This window comes from Notolabrus celidotus, chromosome 11 (genome assembly GCF_009762535.1).
Source record: "Notolabrus celidotus isolate fNotCel1 chromosome 11, fNotCel1.pri, whole genome shotgun sequence".
NCBI classification, from domain to species: Eukaryota; Metazoa; Chordata; class Actinopteri; order Labriformes; family Labridae; genus Notolabrus; species Notolabrus celidotus.
This window is the reverse complement of record NC_048282.1, coordinates 32,675,988-32,695,620: the sequence shown is the minus strand read 5'-3', so window position 1 is coordinate 32,695,620 and position 19,633 is coordinate 32,675,988. Positions and strand designations below refer to the sequence as shown.

General features: G+C 41.8%; 1 protein-coding gene across 3 annotated transcripts in view; it reads right to left on the bottom strand.

Moving 5' to 3' along the window:
* Positions 1-707: 707 nt before the first annotated feature.
* plekhg5b (pleckstrin homology domain containing, family G (with RhoGef domain) member 5b) overlaps positions 708-19,633 on the bottom strand; it is a 104,305-nt gene continuing 85,379 nt past the window's right edge. For 2 of the 3 annotated variants that reach the window (XM_034696229.1, XM_034696231.1), the window contains 13 exons: positions 11,981-12,166; positions 10,672-10,842; positions 8,403-8,498; positions 7,964-8,164; positions 7,102-7,212; positions 6,854-7,003; positions 6,627-6,764; positions 6,417-6,536; positions 6,131-6,263; positions 5,867-5,982; positions 5,600-5,757; positions 3,345-4,346; positions 708-2,154 (listed from right to left, as the gene is read on the bottom strand). In XM_034696229.1, the coding sequence (XP_034552120.1) occupies positions 2,145-2,154; positions 3,345-4,346; positions 5,600-5,757; positions 5,867-5,982; positions 6,131-6,263; positions 6,417-6,536; positions 6,627-6,764; positions 6,854-7,003; positions 7,102-7,212; positions 7,964-8,164; positions 8,403-8,498; positions 10,672-10,842; positions 11,981-12,166 (2,592 nt within the window). In that variant the 3' untranslated portion in view covers positions 708-2,144. Of the gene's footprint in view, positions 2,155-3,340; positions 4,347-5,599; positions 5,758-5,866; positions 5,983-6,130; positions 6,264-6,416; positions 6,537-6,626; positions 6,765-6,853; positions 7,004-7,101; positions 7,213-7,963; positions 8,165-8,402; positions 8,499-10,671; positions 10,843-11,980; positions 12,167-19,633 lie in introns of those variants that run through there. The other variant, XM_034696230.1, reaches the window with a different exon arrangement.

The window sequence follows — 19,633 nt, the reverse complement described above, 5'->3', positions numbered from 1 at the left end:
ATATTGGTCGTAGTAGTAGAAGTAGTGGAAGAATAAGTAGTAGTATCTGTAGTAGTGGTAGATGAAGTTAAAGTAGTAGCAGTAGAAGTAGTAGAATTTAAAGTAGCAGCATTAGTAGTAGTAGCAGCAGTAGTTATAATGGTTGCAGTATTAGAACTACTGGAAGAAGTAGCAGTAGTAGCAGTGGAAGAAGTTGAAGTAGTAGCAGCAGTAGTTGTAGTAATAGTAGTTGCAGTAGTAGCTGTAGTTTTCATTGTTTGGTCTAAGTATAAACTTTTATGTAGAAACAGTTACTTTAATTTTTATCATATCTGGGTTTTAATGGTTTGGAGGAATTTACTCAAGGCACTTGAGTGATTACTTGTATAGTTTATAATAGGTGAATTGTGCTCTTCTTTGTTTTGTATCTTGCTTATCGTGTGTTATTTTTGTCATCATATGTTGATCCAATTTTGCCTTGGGTTTTTACTTATGTAATTTGTGTGGATTGTTGAATTTGCAATTGGGATCCAAATAAATAAATGTCAATACATCAGGGCAGGTGTGTTTGGAAAATCAGATGAGTAGGTAACAAATCTTAATATCAAACGAATCTTTTTACTTCTACTTAAAAGACATCAAAGTAACTCTAGTTGAGTAGGATCTTTCCTCATTCAAAGTCTCCTCACGTCACTCCATTAGGATGAATAAAAGCATCAGGAGAGGGATTGTATTTCAGTATTTCAGCCTTTTTATTTCTGTAAGACACTTTAAAGTCATTCCTGAAAGAGGAAACACATGATTTTGGTTCATAGCACATTCATGCCTGGCAAATTATTAAGACTACATCAACAAAAAAAAAGAATTTACAAATCATTTAAGCAAATAATATAAACAATATCTTATATATAAAACATAGCAGGCATAATAAATATGACACATAAACAAGAAAAGAACCCTAAAGTAAACAGAGTTAACCTGTTCGGTTGGGGCAATGTTGGAAGAGGAAATCACTGAACTGAAAAATGTGAATGTTAAATCTCCTGGAAAAGCAGCTCTGCAGATTCACTCAGTAAAAAATATCAACCCAAATCTTTTTGATCAAGCTCTCATTAGTGTCACCGTCACAAAGAAACACCAGAAATGAAATGTGTAAGAGGACAAAGGGTTCAACACATGCAAGGTGGACTTCTCTTTTTTGTGTGTGTGTTGTTTTTCCCTCATGCACTTGTGCGTGTGGTTTTGATCTATTTAGGCCTCAGGAGTGAAAACACACTCGTGGCATGGTGAAGGTAGTGCAGGGGAATCATCAAAAACAAACCATAGTCAACTATTTTTCAGTCATTATTTTGATATTAGCTCCACATGTCTTACAGCGTTAGTTCAACAGTAAATCAGGAAGTCTGTCCGGGTCTTTGGGTGCACTTTTCTTGGGAATCTATCGGCTACTCAAGTCTTCTCTTTGGGTGAGTTAGCATGCTCACAGGAGATGGTAAATCAGTTTTGGTTCAGTCAGGAATCAAGGACTGTTTGTCATTCATTCAAATACTCACACACACACACACACACACTCACACACATACATCTGTACACAACCAGACATAAACAAATAATTAACTCAAATTCAATGTGACTGTAAATGTAGATTCACTCCTTTTAGTGATTTCTTCTACTTAACATAGATAACTGTGCAATTTTTTTTAATCTTTCCTTTAAGCAAACCAGGGGTAGTACAAATATCAGGAGGACGTCCCAGGTGCTGTGTTTCTCGTTTTTTTTTAGCCACATGTAAGAGAGCGTTTTTTTCAAGTCTTAGTGTCCCTCTTTTGGAGTTGAAGAAGTTGCAGGGTTCAGCTCCAGATATCGTCCCCGGTTAATGCTACTTCCGTTGCAAAGTGCAAGCAGTTAATGTGTCTCTCTGCCTCTCCCCTCCAATCCCCCCAAAAATAATAATAATAATCAGGAAACCAATGCAACAGCAAAAACAGGATTGTTATTGTTCAAATGCAGAAGTTGTTCGATCAGTGTCCAAAAAAAGCAACAAAGAAGGGAGAGGGCAGCAAGAGAGAGAGTGCATCTGTGTCTCAACAAATTCAGTCCTTTTGAAGCAAAAAAAAAGTGTTGATCCTTATTTCCACCAACAGCTGGAGCTGGAGGAGTGGTCATTATACCTCCCTGCAAGAAGAAGAGACAAAACATTAGTATACACATGTCTAAGAGTAAATGACAAAGTGATGAATGCAACAGGATTGGAACATTGTGGGAAATACACTTCTTTCCACTCTCCAATGGTTAGCTAAATACAAGGCTACAGAGGTTAGCTTAGCTTAGTAGATTGGTTCAGAAAGGAAACAAATATGGGAGTGGCTTAAACCAGCATTCTTTGTAAAGACCAAGAGCCAACCACACTGATTGCAAGAAGAAACAAGACTATGTGAAACCAAATGAGACGCAGAGCATCTCTATCACATGATTGGTTACCTTGGTAAAAACATTTAGCTATACGTTTATGGTCTTCATTTCTAGTAGGTGTCTCATTCATAAATTGAGACAATAAAGACAATAAAGCAGGTCATGCCAAGTGGTATTGGAATATGAAGCTAATGCAGAAGTGTTGGAAACTGCAGTTCCTTCAGTGTCCACTAGAGGCTGGCTTCAAAGGCCCAGGAAGTCCCATTAACATCCATGTTACTATGCTCATCTTTAGGGCTGAAACAAACATGTTCATAGCCCATTTCTTAATTTGAACACACTGCATGCTGGGTGATATAAAGGATGCAAATGTTGCATAATGAAGCATTAACAGTTTGGATGACTTGACTGAAAGGTGGGTCAATTGTAGCTGTTAGCTAGGGGGCTAAAGGCCAGCCCTAATTCGACTGAAAGTTAGGCTGAGTCAGCATTACCTAGCATGTCATCCAAAAGAAACTACTTCAAGTTCCAAAAAGCTAAAGGTAATATCCTATGTGCTTATTTAGGCCTGAAAACGAGTGTTCATTAACCATCTAATGACACCAAAGTAGCTGCATCCACTAATGTGAAGTATGAAATAGAAATAACTAGCTTTGCTCTGTCAAAAGGTGAGAAAATCCACAAACAGCATCTCTAAAACTCTGACATTAGCAAGTCAATTCACAAGTTTTATGCTAGGCTGCATCTTGGCTGGGTGTGGTTACTCTCTGGAGTCCTTCATAAACGAGCAGCATGTGAAATAGTGAGCTTTAAAGGTGCTGGTAGGTTGATTTAGTCTCCTTTTGACTGTGCCAGGCTAGTTTTCGCTACTAGACATGACAAAGATCTCATCATTTTGTGCTCAAACTATTCCTCTAAAAGTTGTAAACTCAAGTACTGAGGGTCTGACTTACGATGCAGTGAGGGTGGAGTTGAGGACCAGAGTGGTGCGTATCCTGTAGAGCTGAGCTAGCGTTAGTTTCTTGTGCTGCTGAGCCGGTGACTTCCTCTTCTTTGGTGACGTTTCCCCTGAATCACCAGCTGCTGTCGACTCGCTTTTCCTCTCCACGCCACCAGATGGAGCCGTCTCCCCGTCCGAGCTGGTGTTGCTCTCAGATGGTCCTGCAGCCACCTTGGGGCCCTGCCTGGCCTCCGCCCTCTTCAGCGTGGCACACAGTTTGTCAGAGGGCAGGCTGACGCTCAGGCTGTCGTCAGACTGATCGATGTCGCTTGTAAACAGCTCCAGGCAGTTCTGACTGAGCTCGGACATGCTTTTACTGTGTGCAAGAGTTGATGTGTCCTTGTCCCTGCCCTCTGATTGGACCTGGGTCTCATCGCTGAGTGAGTGTTTGTGGGAGGCCGGGGTTCTGCCGTAGAGGCGCTGCAGCAGGTTGTCCTCAGAGCGGGATAGAGTCATAGACGACAGCCTCTGGAGGCAGTGCACTCGAGGCTGAACGTGAGGCCGCCTGCGAGGTTTTGACGACTGGACTACAGATACCTGAGAACCCAGAGAGCCTGCATCCTCCTCTTCCTCCTCTTCTTCCTCCTGCTCTTCCTCAGCCTCCTCCAGTCCTGCGTCTTCTCCCTCCTCTTCCTCAGTTTCCTCTCCTTCGCTCTGGCCCCGCTGTGGCTGGAGCTCTCTGAGGAGGGACTCTGGAGAGAGGGTCCCGTAGGCGCTGTCCATGGAGAGGGAGCGACACTGGGGGTCCAGGTCCTCCCCGTCAGGCCCCGTCTCTGAGTAAACACTGGAGGGGACTCTGCGGGGACTGGAGGTGTGAGACTGCTGGACTTCAGAGCTTTCAGACGGGGGGGATTCATCAGAGTCTGTTTTAGTGGTTTGCTCCGTGTTCGTGTTGGGGGTGGGAGGTTCATCGATGTCCATCACTGACAGAGTCTCAGTGGAGCCATCCGATTGGCTGAAAGGAGAGAGTTGATCAGTTAATCAGAGATGACAAAAACAACTTCAAGTTTTTACATTCTGCTCAAATGACGCTAAAATGTACAACTATGTCACTCCAAGACGGAGAGGATTCACTATTTCTGTTTTAGCTTCAGATGAAAAAAGAGTTGAACACCTCTTGAACTTCAGTGCAGAAGGAGTCTCTAAAGTGCATAAGTCTGCTTCTGGTGTGCAGACTTGTGTCTTTGTCCAGCACCCAGTACTTCAGGTTCTGGATGTGCATGCCATCTCTATCCTTTCTTAAATGCTTAAAGTGCATTCACAGTTTTATTCAGAACTAAATGTATTAATGTTGATTAACTTTTTGAACACTTGTCCTTAGCAATAGTTCCAAAATTTGGGTGGAAATGCATATTATTTAAGGCTGCCAGTTCTTAAGTAAGGGACAATATATATACTTATCTTTTAGTTTACTTTCAAAGTTGTAAAGACCAGAAGTTGTGGTTTTCCCAGATGTTATGTTCCTGACTATTCCTTTTCCAGAACCGAAGATTATTCACTCCCAACATGCAGTTGTACCTAAAGTCTCTAAAAGTAGTATGGGAGGTAGAGCCTTCAGTTATCAGGCACCTCTCCTTTGGAATCATCTACCAGTCAGAGTCTGGGAGGCAGACACCCTCTCTACCTTTAAGATTACGCTTGAAACTTTCCTTTTTGATAAAGCTTATAGTTAGAGCTGGCTCAGGCTTGGACCAGCTCTTAGTTATGCTGCTATAGGCTTAGACTGCCGGGGGAACTGGTGCACTGACACACTGGGATCCTATCTCACCCCCTAGACCTGCTGAGTTTGTAAAAGCGTCTTGAGATAATGTTTGTTGTGATTTGGTGCTATACAAATAAAGATTGATTGATTTATTGATTGATTGATGACCGTGAGGATGCAAGATACTCTCCTCCAACATTTAAGATGATAAAATAAGTATGTTTGTAAAAAAGTTTGAATTATTCCTTTAAGCCACTGCAGATAAAAATCTATTAAGCCAATGTTTTGAGCAGGACATAATAAAAATCACAGCTAAAGAAAACGTGTAAGAGGGTAATCTACTATTTTTAAACAAGGCCTCTTAATTGTAGATTTTTAAAATGTACAAAGAAATAAAAATATATTATATTCATTGGCTTTATGTAATATTTTTGAATGATTGAATCACATTTTAAATCGGATGCATTTTCATTCTATGAGAGACTCTTTACTGTCCGCTGTAGTACCTTGAGTTCTGCTGCTCTTTGTGCCTCAGACACGGTGAACTGGCAGCAGAGTTGCTGCTCTCGTCTTCCTCCTCCTCTTCCTCCTCCCTGCCGGTGCACCTCTTCAGACTGCTCTGCTGTCGGAGGTCCTCCTCAGAGCGGAGCCTCTGGAGCTGATTCTGCAGCAGAGATAAAAAAAATCCATGTTAGGTTTACCAACAACAAGATCCAGTCACTGAAGTGTATTCACCTTAAAGTCATTAATAAGAAATGAACTGCGTCTCTAACCTGGACGTTGCAGATTGCATCGATCCAGCTTCGCCCCTGGGAGGCGCTGTTGGCTTGGAAAGTGTAGGCAGCCACTGCACTCTTGAACTCGTTGAGGTAGATGAGGATGAATGAACCTGCAGAGACAAACAGAACAAAGACTCAGCATTACTTCTCATTCAATAAATTCAAAAAGAGTTTTATGTCTACAAAGTTTATCTTCCTTTTATGCAACTTTCTTAAGACTCAATCAAAGATGAATACAGTCCTCCTGTTATGACTCACCGGGGTCTTTGAGCTCCTTACAGACGACGTTGTGAATCAGGAGCGGCTGTCGGATGATTTTCACCTTCTCCACTCGTTTAACCGGCTTTGTTATGAGCAGCAGGTCAGTGAAGAGGACACAGTGGACGTCCATCTGCAGAGGAAATAAACTCATCACAGGTCTGACAGAAACACTTAAACATGTCAGCTGTTTTATGTCAGCCTGGGACTACTTTGAAGCGAAAACGTGAGAAACCAGATGTGGAGTCTGGAGATAAGAAGAGCTCCTCCTGTGACTCAGACCTACCCGACTGTCTTTGCCTTCTTTCATCCTCAGCGCTCCCTCCAGATGCAGCTGTCGGGTCTCCTCCGGTGATGTTCCCCTCATGGGAGCCATCAGGTCGAAACGGTTGTACTCCTTAAGGATCTGACGGCGGAGAGATGAAAGCATGAGGACGAATCTAACTTGAAGTTGAAAGTTGAGGAAATCGCTGGAGCTTCATAAATCATCTCTTACCTTCTCCACCTCCTCACTGCTGCCCTCTACGGCCTCGTACGAGTCGATGCGGGCAGAGATGGTGGCCAGCTTCTGCTGCTCTTGCCGCTGTCGCATCTGAGAGTCCACGCTGTTGATGAAACCTTCGACTGCTGCCACCTTCAGGACGAAACGACACAGAAATACATTTAAAGTCTCATCCAGCAAGGAGAAATGCAGCGTGTTTTTTTATCACTCTTAATTCTTACCATGCTGTTGACGATGTCCCGTGCCGATGAGTCGTCTGTCTTTTTCAGCACACTCTTCAGCAGGAGTGGATACTTGGTGAGTCTCTGGTGAGGCTTCGCCAGCATGTCGGCCAGCTTCAGACGGTTACACTGCTTGTGAGTCTCTCCCCACTGAACAAACAACACAAAAGCAAACACATGAGTCACAAATCTGGATTACAAACTTACAAAGAGTGTGTAAAGATATGATGATTGGTGAGAGAACTGACCGTGACGTAGGTCCTGAAGAGCTCGTTGTCCCTGAGAACCGTGCGCATGTACTCCATGCAGCCCTCCTCCTCCATGCAGTAACGGATATAGGGCTTGAACCTGGAGCCAAACTGAACACAGACAGAAACACAGACATGCATTAGACAAATTATAAACATCAGCATGAGGGAAAATGCACAGATCTCTGCTACAGTTTAAAACCAGCACTGACTGAAGACTCATTTCTGCAGCAGAAACTCTTTAAAGGGACCAGGAACCTTTGTAGGAACCAAGGTGGGAATTCAGTACAGGAACTTAGGGGGCGTGGCTTGCAGCTGTGAATGTTTCTGATTGATTAAGTACTCAATTTTGCAGCCAGTACTTTTGTTTTTATTTCTAAGGTATCAACATGAAATGCATGATATTTCTCTTCACCTATTAAAAGCTTTGATTTGGTTTTATATTTGAAGTGTGGTATAAATAAAGTTGCATTGCCTCGCCACATTTCCTCTGATCATATTTAAACACAGTCAACATTAGCAGAGGATTTTATTTGCATTTTTCTTGGTGCCCTTTAGTTAATCTGTGGTGGAACAGGCGTCTAAAGGAACCTCAAGTAGTTTGAAAAGTAGTTCCTGACCTCAAAGTTCCTGGTACTTTTGGTGGATTTTAGATGCCAGAGGAGAAGCTCCATATTTTTTAACTTTACAGATAACCAAGACAACTTATGAATCATATTCTAACAACTCCTTAGATTGGACCAGGACTTTAAGCACAGTCATTATAATCATCATGTTTTAGTCTCATCAGTCGCTGTGGGCAGGGTCACGATTTCTCGGTTTCTGGAGATGGAATATGTTTACAAAGTGTCAAACAACTGACCGTCTTGAAGCCGTTGTGGAAGTCAGTGGGGTCGAGCAGCGCCCGCGCCTGCCTGGCCTTCTCCAGGACCGGCAGCATGACCTGGTTCCACAGGGACGTGTGGAGGCGGACGATCTCCTGGATGTTGCTGAACAGCTTGGCGGGCTCCACCTCCGTCAGCAGGCCGCTCTCCTGCAGGTTCAGCAGCCCACACAGGAACAGCTGCAGAAGGGGTGGACAAAAAAAAAAAAAGAGTTCTAAACTGACCCTTAGACTAATGAAGACTATCAGCACGGCGGTTCAAACTCAGATGTTTTATCAGCACACAGATACTGTATGTCGTGAAGTCTCTATTCTTAGACCTTCACAAGAAGCTCATTGTGTGTGTTTATCTCCTCTTACGTAGTCAGTATCTATACGGCTGAGTCAGCAGGACACCAGCAGGCCTCTGTACACTTACATCAGTGATAACTCGGAGCTTCTTGATGTATGTGGCCTCTGTCTGCAGCAGCTCCCATATTGCCTCCTGCTGGTGGAACTGTCGCCTTGTCAACGTCTGCAAACAAACACACAAACATCATATGATTAAATATACAACACATTCATTGCCATATTTTTCTCCCTTATTACAGCCAGAATGACTCGTGAGTTTAGAGTACAGTGATGCATTAATTTAGTACACTGTATGTAAAGAATTGAGTCTGTTAATGTCTGGAAGAAAGCAGCTTTTTGTTTTTAAGACCTTTTGATTAACAATGAGGCATTTGTATTGTAAGCATTTAAATTCTTCTCTCCTTTATCTTATTATAATGTAGTTATGATATTATCAGTGCAGATAACTGCACTCCAATAAAGTGATTTGATCTAACTGTAAACAAGGAAACAAACTCTCATTACCGCCCTGATTAGAAAACCACGTGTGGAATTTACCATCAGCTGTAGAGCTGATGTAACTCTCAGTAAGAGAAGTATTTACAGCAGCACTAAAGGAGAATGTACAGTGTGATGGAGAGATACTGCTCTGCATGATAAGCTGTATACAGGGCAGAATATGGGTGATGGGTGTTAGAATTTGCATCAGCATGTTTGTTACAGACAGTAGAGTGTTATATGTACAGATATAACACACTTAAATGTATTTGTTACTAATTTTTCCATTAAATGTATATGACATGGAAAAATAGCTCTTAAAAGCATCAAATTAAAGATGAAAAAATGATTAATTTGTTTCTAAAATGTTTGTAGTAATTGTAATTTAAATTTAAAACTTTCCTTTTTAATAAAGCTTATAGTTAGAGCTGGCTCAGGCTTGGACCAGCTCTTAGTTATGCTGCTATAGGCTTAGACTGCCGGAGGAACTGGCTCACTGGGATCCTATCCAACCCCCTAGACCTGCTTGAGATGATGTTTGTTGTGATTTGTGCGCTGTACAGATAAAGATTGATTGATTGATTGTGAGGATGTAAGGTACTTTCATCCAACATCCAATATGATAAAATAAGTATGTTTGTAAAAATGGTTGAATTATTCCTTTAAGCCAATGCGAATACAAATCTATTAAGCCAACATTTTGAGCAGGACATAACTAAAATCACAGCTAAAGAAAATGTATCAGAGGGTTATCTGCTATTTTTTTTACAATTATTATTCTAAAATGTTTGTAGAGAGAAGTGGAAACTGGCAAAACACTGGAGGTTAATAATATTATCTAGTGTGTAATTATAATTTGCATAAAACCTCACTTTATTGGACACCTAACCCTGAAATTATGTTTATTTTTGGTGTAAGATCCTCCATTTCTAGTAACCACATATTTCATACTGTGTTTTAATTTCACTTCCAATTAACTTAAAATAAATTTAAATCCATTAAGATCAAGTTTACCTCTTTTAATAACATGCCATCATATTATATTAGCTTATACAAGTTAAGGAGTGAAGTTTAAGGTAGCCTTCAAAGACCTAGATGTTTGATAACTTTTGATACACTAATATTATCAACAAGCTTTAAAAACTCAGTTGCAGCAGACATTCTCAGCTTTCCAGTGATACCACATTTGTCCCATTCAGCATATTCAAAATAAATTCAGGAGAGTCATGCGCCCCCAAAAATGGTCTAAGTCTTTAAGGGTTAAATATTAATAATTCTATAGAAGCTCTAACATCTTTAAGATATGAAATTAAAGTTTCAACACAAACTCTTGGCACAAAAAAGCATTTTTAAGGTCTATAAGCTGAATTAGTTGAAATTGTCCTTTAATATTTAACTCAAATTTCAATCTATTTTGTCCTAATCTAAACATGTTCAATCTGAATTATAACTGGTTTGAGTGTTTTTGATTCAGGTCTTCAGTTGAGATTCACCTCTGACCTGTGTTTATAGTAGCTGCACCACATGTTTTATTTATTTATGCATTGCACCATGAGGAGTCTAAGTTACATGGTTTCAGACTGAGTTTTTACACAAACTTCAAACAGGACCTTCACTTTTTATTCCTCCAGCTGTGTGTAAACTGATATTTTCCAGTCAATGATGATGAATCTGTCTAAGATGCTGTTTCAAGGGTTAAGTGTTCTGCAGCTGCTCTGCAGATGCTTTGAACCGTACAGGAACTAGTCAGGTAGAAGTGTATTACGGTACAATGACTTGCAGAAAAAACAGCACCCCCCTAATAAAGCAGGGGACATGACTTGTTCACATCAACACACCAGCTTCTGTGCATGCTTTACCTCTGAGTTGTCCAGCAGCATCTGCCAACTGTCCTCCAGCGCCAGGTTGGTCTCCTCCTCCTCCTCCTCCCAGGAGTCCTGGTGGAAGGAGAGCTGTCGCGGCACCTTGGGCAGCCCAAACAGCGTGTAGGAGTGCAGCTTACTCTGAAGCTGCTCTAGACGGTCCACCTCCTGCGAGCAGACAGGAATAATTTCAATTAAAACAACGCTGATTAGTTTAAATCAGGTGAACAGCATGTCAGCGAGACGACACGTGACGGTAACTGTTCATTTCTGTCCTTTTGTGTTGATTTATTGTTGCACTCAAACTGTAAGCAAACATGCGTCCATGCATTAGCATATAAATCCTGTCCTTACTGGCGCCTTAATTCTTAAATCCAACAGCCCCCTCTATTCAGGTCTTTGTTCTGCCTGCCAGCCCCGATGTAGTTATGAAAATGAGCTCTGTGCATTGAGACCACTTTAACAAAAGAAGAAGAAAGAGTAGGGGGGCAAAGCGACGGCACAGAGGGGGGACACGGGCCAGAGGTTCACGCATCATGACACCTAACGTTCTTGTACAACAAATTAAGGAATAAAGTGAAGCCCTCCTTTCAGAGATCTGTGAGTCTGACAGAGGTTCATGCACACAATATGGAGGGTGCAAGAGGTCCAGGTCCTGCTGCAGGGTCTCTGGCCCTGAAGGGGTTAGGGGGGGCAGTGAGGGTGAATAGAGATGAGGAGGCAGTGACAGGTGACTGACAGATACTGTCTCTGTGTGACATCTGCTACTGTTGCAGGGTGCGACCTCAGGAGGGAGATATAAAGGAAGTGTGTGTGTGATTGAACTTTATGAGAATACAATAAGTTTCTGTTGTTTGAAGGAAGATAAAGGAGATTTGACACGTTGGGGTTTCACATTTTAACCAACAAGGAAGCTTGAGGGCAGATTTCCTGGTTATCTGCTAGATTAAGTTCGCCAACGAGATAACTGTAAAATATAGAATGAGACTATTTACAGAAATGTGCATCTCTTCCTTTAAGCTGTTCCGCCTTCATGGAACAGAGTGAGTTTTTCCCCACCTCCTCCTTTCCTGCACCGCTGAGAGGAAAGTGCATGAGCCAACAAGTCAGGAGACGTTGAAGGGGAAATTACCTCATCAGGACTCGGGGGATCTGGCCTTCTGACCTCCTCCCACTGCTGCTCTGCTACTGTTCTGCTTGCTTCTTTATCTTTTTATTTCTAATACATGTCTGTGCAACACATGAACCTACAGATTGTGAAATGTCTGTATCACCATGATCAGAAAGAGCACCACTTCCTCCTTACCTTGCCAAAGGGAGCTGCGTTGGAGCTGAAGAAGCCACTGAAGCGGCTGGCGGCACGGTTCTTCCAGCTGTCCGGTCCGGCTCCAACGCCCGGCAGAGAGCCGCCGATCTGACTCAGAGTGTCCGGGGATGGGATATTCGCTTCCCCAAGAAACTCCGTCATGTTCTTCCTGCGTCGGGCCTGACCCTGAAAGAGAGAAGAGGGTTAAGTTTAAAAGAAAAGAAAATGAAAGAAGTCACACGGGCAGGATTTATTTCATCATCATGAGAGGAAACAGAGACGTTTCCAGTCAGACGGAGGGAAAGAGACAATGTGGGAAAGGGAGAGATGTACGTGTTGAGGATAAACAGGATATCAGAGGGGAATTCTGCCCGAGGGGTGACATCAGCAGGACCGTTACAGCCGTCCTGATGATCAGACACAAACAGGAGAGGGAAGGACGGCCACTTCCTCGCTCTGAATGCATCATTACATCACAGGGAGCGGGCGCGAGGTTGTTCCATAAGAACAGCCGGCCCGAGTCTGCCCATTGTTCCCTGTCGCTATTGTCACCCTGTCAGCAGGCCCTGCGAGCAGCCGCACTCATGCAATCTCTGTCCACTTTACGAGCAAGCAGCAAAGCAAACAAACAGGGGCCAGGTCAGTATCTGAGGAAGCAGTTGTTTTTGCCGTTAGAGCGAGGAATCTGCTGCTGCTGCTGGGGGAGTCAGTCAGGCCAGCGACCCCCCGGCACAACACAAGGATGAGGAACTGACATTCCAGGACACTGACACTGCTGCTGCTGCTGAAACTGAGCGACCATTCCTGTGACATTCTTTCACTGATCACCCCCCACACACTCCCAAACATGAACACACAGATACACAAACAGATGCATACAATGGCTTCAAAACATCTCTGCCAGAAGGTGCTGGGACTTTTGGGAATCACAGATAAGTCAAGGGTTTGGTTTAAGATCCTCAGACTGTGCAGAAACTCAACATTTAGATCAGAGCAATTAAACACTGACTGAAGTACTCTCCATGTGACTGATCATCTATTAAGAGCTAAAACTGAAAGATGAAAGTCCATCCAGGATGTATTAAACGCCAACTATTTGCAAATGAGTTCACTCCTCCAGACGAAACATTTGCTGGTTCAAGCATCTGAGCTCATAAAATTAACTTCTTTTCTTCATCATTAGACTAAGTAAGGAAGAAAATCTTGAGGGTTACAGACTTTGGAATGAGCACAAAAGTTAACTTGATGTCATCTTTCTCAATACTGGGAATGAAATTGGGCATCTTCAAATATTTGGGGCACTTTTTAGACTCAAACGTTTTGTGATTGATCTTGAAATCAGCCTAACAGATAATAAAACTCAAATTTAAAGCCTCAAATATCAGAAATACTTTGAAATATCATCCATGATAACACTGCTCAAAGAAGACCCCCCATGATTTTGGGCTAATCTCCAGTCACACTGAAACAAAACGTTGTAAATGTTTTGAATTGATGCAGCAAAGGAGACAATTTGGCAGCCAACAGCGTAGTCAGAGATATGTGTGTGTATGTGTGTGTGTGTGTGTGTGTGTGTGTATGTGTGTGTGTGTGTGGGTGGGGGGGGGCTTGTTTTGCAAACAATAGCTAACCTAGCCTCTGATCTCTGTTCCAAGGCAACAGTAGAGGAGGAGACTCCTCCACAACTTTTAGTCTTTAGGATAAAAGAAAGATTTTATCAAGTGTTTGTACAACTTTTTTACTAGTTTGCTTAAAAAACAACAACTTTAAACCCTAACAATTTATTTGACTTTATTTATTTTATGTATTTATTTCAATGTATTTATTATACTTCATATTATTTATTTATTTTAAATGTTTTTATTGATTTATTTTTATTTTAATCTTCTGATATTAAGTTGTATTCACTCTAAATGTTATCATGAGTGGGGTGGTGGGATATCTCTATTAATCATTATATGTCATCACTGTGAATTATTATTGTTGTATTGGAAAAAATCATAAATAAACTTTAACCCTCCTGTTCTGTTCGTTTCTCAGGGACAGCAATAATGTTCCCGGGTCAACTTGACCCGAGGCATATTTAATGATCCAAAAGTGTCAGAACCCCAAAAAATCCCAATAAACATTTTTAAAATCTCATTATTAACTCCATTACTAACCATTTAAATCAATACTTAGTGCAATGGTGTTCTTTAATTTGCACAGATCATGGTTCAATGAGGATAACTCACTCGTTTTAATGAACACAGTTGCAAAGAAACATTTAGTATTTGACACTTCTGACCACCTTTAGCCTCCACTTTGACTCCACAACCAGTCTATGTAATACAAACATGCAGGGGGTGTTGCAAATGTGTGAAATGAGCCATTTTCATTTATATTTTTACGCTAATTTAGCCAAGCAGAAGAAGTTTCATTGCGAAAAAATACTTTTTGGGGGATTTTTGAACTTTAAAAGGGTCAATTTGACCCGCAACATAATAGGAGGGTTAAACAACAATTTTTAAACAGTCTTGTATTTGCATCTTTACTAAGAACTCTACTGACTTTTCTCTGATCAAGATTCTGGCATCTCTCCAGTGCCATATTGATCTGAGGACACTCAAACCTCCCTAAAAGAGGAGAGGAGTTGTCCGCCCCTCCAGTCCTCTCCTCAGACATTTATCTGCCCCTCTCTTACATAACCTAAAGACTGTTTATGAAGCCTTTAGTGAAAGATAATCTACTCAAACTAAGAAACCAGAGGGACAAAACGCAGGTGCATAGTCGAGCTTTGAGTAAATGGAGACAAAGTGCATAAACCGGGCCAGCTCCATCCAAGCCCCAGACATAAACAGTCTCCGTTCTGCTGCAGATAAAGACTTATCAAATGTATATAAGTGTGTGGCATGTATATAACAGAGTGAAATGTAAATGTTATGAGTAGCTTGGGTTAAATTGTTCTGCATTAAACGGGTTCCCATTTTAGGGAAGAACATCCCCAGACCTTTTGTGCAAACACTTAACCGGACTGAAAGGCATACAAGTGGCCCGCGCGGGGTTGCATAACAGGATAGTAAATCTGAGTGGGGGGTCCTGCAGGTTTTCAAAGTCCTTTTATCACCACGGAGCAGAGAGTGACTTCACTGCAAACAGACATGTTGGCTTTAAAAACGTAGAAAAGAAAGTAGAGTGAAAAAGGAAACAAGCATGCAGACTTTTAGGGGCTTTTTTCTGGGCCGAGTGGTCAAGGACACAGGTGTCAGGAAGTGCGCAGACCCCAGGGACACACAGGGGAAAGTTTGGACCCTGTGAACTGATGACACTCTGCTGGACAAACCAAACCGTGCCGTGTACATTTGTTGAGGTTTGAGGCAAGAAGTGGTGATATTTAAGAGATTCTGGATAAGTTGTTCAGCCTTTAAAACTTGAAAGTGAATAAAGTTTGGTTAGAGATTAAAAAGGCAAATAAACAAGAAGATTATTTTAACAAGAAGCTGGTTTATCTCAGGCAGACGCAGCCAGGAAGCTGTAATCAAAAGACACACATGCATGGAAGCAGCCCACAGTTTCCCACCATGCTAACAGTGCTCACCATCGAAGCCAGCGGCATGTCAAAAGTAACAAAAACCATCCTAATCCTTCAGTCGGACTCATGGATCGCAGCCCATTCTGGAGCCAGCTGCTTCTCTCTCTCAACCTCTATCCTCCTCTCTCTCACACATCCACACCGTCCTCTCCTGCAGGACTCTCAAGATGCTGAATCAGTCCAAGAGCTCACTGTTAAAACCGCCACGTTAGTCCTCCATTGAGGGACCTACTCTGAACTTCATTCGATCTTGAAGCGTCCCGTTCCAGCTGACAGGGTCCGGGTCGGCGGTGTCAGTCTGTCGCGTCCTGCCGTGCTCAACAGCAGTGTCTCTTTGAACCCTGGACGAGTCTCTGTCCTGTCCCGCAGTCCAAACAGTGAGTGGTAGCATTTCATACAGACACTGGGCTGAAGTCATAGCAACCAAGGAGGATCCTGCCTCATTGTGTCGGGCAGGAAAGAGGAGGCAGGGCCGGGGCGCCAGAATAAAAAAAAAAAAAGGAGGCGAGGGGAGGCTGATCTGAATATTTGGAGGTGGAGTCGGGGTGACAGCTTGGAGGGAGCTCCCTTGCCTAAACACAACACACATCCTGTGGTGCTCTTTAGGGGTCAGTCTAAACAGGTGGCTCTGACACACATGAACTCATCAGGCTTCTTTCTTATGAATTCACAACTTTCTGAGGGAGTCATCATTTTCCAAAGAAACACAAATTCAGCTTCTCATACTTTGAATTAAAGGGCGGTTCTGAAACGATGTGTCACTCCCCTCCTATTTGAAGTCAGTCCACTATTCTTTGTGCTATCTCAGATCACTGTTTGTCCTGGAGACCTTTGAACAATGCAACACTAGCTGACCAAAACAAGGAAAAAATAAAGACCCTGATAACAAGTGGACGGGAAATCCCCTTTGTTTAGATGCATGTTTCAGCACTTTTAACAGGCTGCTTATGAGGAGGAGGAGGAGGAGGGAGGGAGATAAGCATGAACACAACAACTCCAGCTGTAAGATCTAATAACTGTGCAAAGGTGATGCTATTAATCAATCAGAAGTTAACTCCCATACTTGCAAACTCAAAGCCTGACCTTTCAAATGTGTAGATTTGCTATCTTTAAAATGGTTATCTGTGGTGCAGACCAATCATCCTATCTCAGTATCTTTCTATAAGCAATCAGAATCACTAACCCCGGTGAGTACTTGATCTGAGCCTTGATGTTTAATCTGAGAGGTGATTTTCACCAGTGTTGGTTACATTTCAACAGAGAAACTTGCCTTCAGCTCTCTGTAAACACCACGCTGCTCTGGATCTGTCTGCCTAACTAATTATGTTTACAAGGCTTCCCCTGTGCCGCCTGTGTAAACCTGTCAGTCAGAGCAGAGGGCACAGAGAGCTCTCCTCACAAAGCTTCTCTCTCTCTGGGAACTGACGCAGAGGGTCTGCAGGGGAGGAGGATGGGGGGGAGTCCGGTTAACGATATCAAGCCTTGTGTCCCCTCACAGCGTTATCTTATCAGGGAGGTTTGTGGCGTTAACCTTGGCCTGGAAAGAAGAAAATCTTTAAACGGGACGCGATTGTATTAAAAGTAAGTGGTGACAAAGAAAGAGTAAAGAAACCCCCCCTCCGCTCTACTCCTCTCCTCTATTTCTGTGCCCCTGCTACTGCCTGAATGTTAGCCCAGTGATAACAGCTCCCCTTGATCAGGTGGGTTGATTAACGATGGGAAAACAGCGTGACACTGACCTTCCTTTGAAGAGCATGGACACACACACATATACACACACACACATACACATACGCACAACCAGGAAATAGAAACTAAAAGAGACTCCATCACATGCTGCACGTTTCAAGGCTGCTCCAGGTCAGATCATCCAGACACAAACTGAGGCTGTTATTCAGAGAGAGAGGCCAAAACAGAGCTCTTAACACAGGACCCCCCGGGCCAGCGTCACACCTCACTCAATACACAAACACACACCACTCTGCTCTGAGCAGTGCAGGCCCGATGGATGAGATGAGCGAAACCAAAACAAAAGAGGGTGTTCACACTTTATAGTAGATTAAAGTAGCTCATTAATTTAATATGCAGATTAAATAGATTTAAAAGTTGCAACATGTTAACGCTGAAACTAACAGTTATTGTCTTTACTAATTAACTTTTTTATGCAACTAAACTACCCTAAATCAAAACATCCATACTTAACTTTAATGTTAAGAAAAGGAAAGCTTTTGATTCAGAATCAGAATCAGAATCAGCTTTATTGGCCAGGTATGCTTGAACACACAAGGAATTTGACTTAGGTAAACTGTGCTCTCTTTGTACAAGGCATAAGAATAAGACATACAAATACAAATAAAATAAAAATAACCTCAGCTATAAATACAAAAGGACAACAAAGATTCAAGATTCAAGAATTGCCAAGTGAGCTCGTTCACACAAGGAATTTGACGTGGTGATTGGAACACCGGTACTTGATAACAAGTCAGTAAAGACAATAAATAAAGAAACCTAAAGTCTAATCTAAAAATGTTAAATACATTTTTAAAAAATGGAGGCTGAATTCAATGTTTGTTTGGTTAAACTGACTAAAAACTGTACAAAAAATGTGAATAGAAAATAATTTTCTTATACCAATTTTTAAAAAACTTGATTTTCTGTGATGTTATCTTTTTATTTTGTTATTATTTTACTTAATTTATTGCATTTTTTCAATATTTTCTTATTATTTCTCTCAGTTCCTGTTTATTTATTTCTTTTAATTTTAATGTTTTGCTTTTATTGTCCTCTTTTACATCCTCATCCTCTTCTCTCTTGTCTCCTCTTTGCTGTGTTTTAACATACAGTTGTGCTCATAAGTTTACATACCCTGGCAGAATTCATGATTTTTTGGGGGGGCATTTTTCAGAGCATATGAATGATAAGAAAATAAAACTTTTTTTTCACTCTTGGTTAATGGTTGGGTGAAGCAAAATTTTTATCAAACCACTTTGTTTACTCTTTTTTATATCATAAAGAAAACAGAAACTACCTAAGAAACCATAAATTCTGCCAGGGTATGTAAACTTATGAGCACAACTGTATTCTGACCCCATTCTTTAACTTTGCATTGATATCCATATAACTCATGCTGTCTTGCTGTTTCTTGCTTTGTTTTGGATTGCCAGGTTTGTCAGAGCACTTTGTTCCTAGAGGTGCTATATAACTCAAGTTGTCATAACATGAAGCCAAAACCGTCTGAATTAAGGACATCATTTCTGGTTGACTGAATCTGCTCCTCTAAATCCTTCCTGTTACCGCTGCTACAGAAAAACAATAGATATGACTACTTTAGTCTAAGTTTAACTCATTGGGCGTTCCAGTGAGCGTCTCACCTGACAGTCAGTAGTCTTCAGCTTCATATCATGCGCCTCAGGAATCGCTGCGTCCACATGCAGCAGGTCCCAGCTGCGCCAGGACGTCAAACGACCGAAACGAACCATTTTCAGCAGAAAACCCAAAAAATATCTCAGATAACTAAAAATAAAAAAGTCTGAGTAAATGAAAAAGAGTCAAAGAGCTATTTCCAAAAAAGTCAGGAAGAATCCATTTCCAAGAAATCAGAAGTGCAGCACTGAGAGCAGCATCATGTGTGTAAGTGAGTGAGTGTCTGATCTTGCAGGTACTCTGCACTGCAGGCCAACGGTCACACACACACACACACAACAGTCAGGAAGGTGTGTGTTATCTGCACCTTTAGGCATTAGGGGAAGTTCTTTGCCTTTCCTTGCACACACACACACAGTTCCTACAAAGGCACACACCTCCTTCGCCCTCTCAGCACGTTGCTCCTCCTACACCATGTGGCACTTACAGTAACAGTCCTCCTCCTCACATACTTAGGTTCTTATAAGAAGTGTCATCAAATACACAGGATGTAAAGTCACAAAGAGAGCACAGATGCACATTTAAACATCCTGAAACATTTAGATCTCCTGAAGAAATGCTTAAAAATACGCTTTCATGCCGGCTAATTATGTTCATTAATGATAAATACAGCAAGTTCTGCTCTTTTAACAACAAAAAACATGACAAATCTTAAGTCA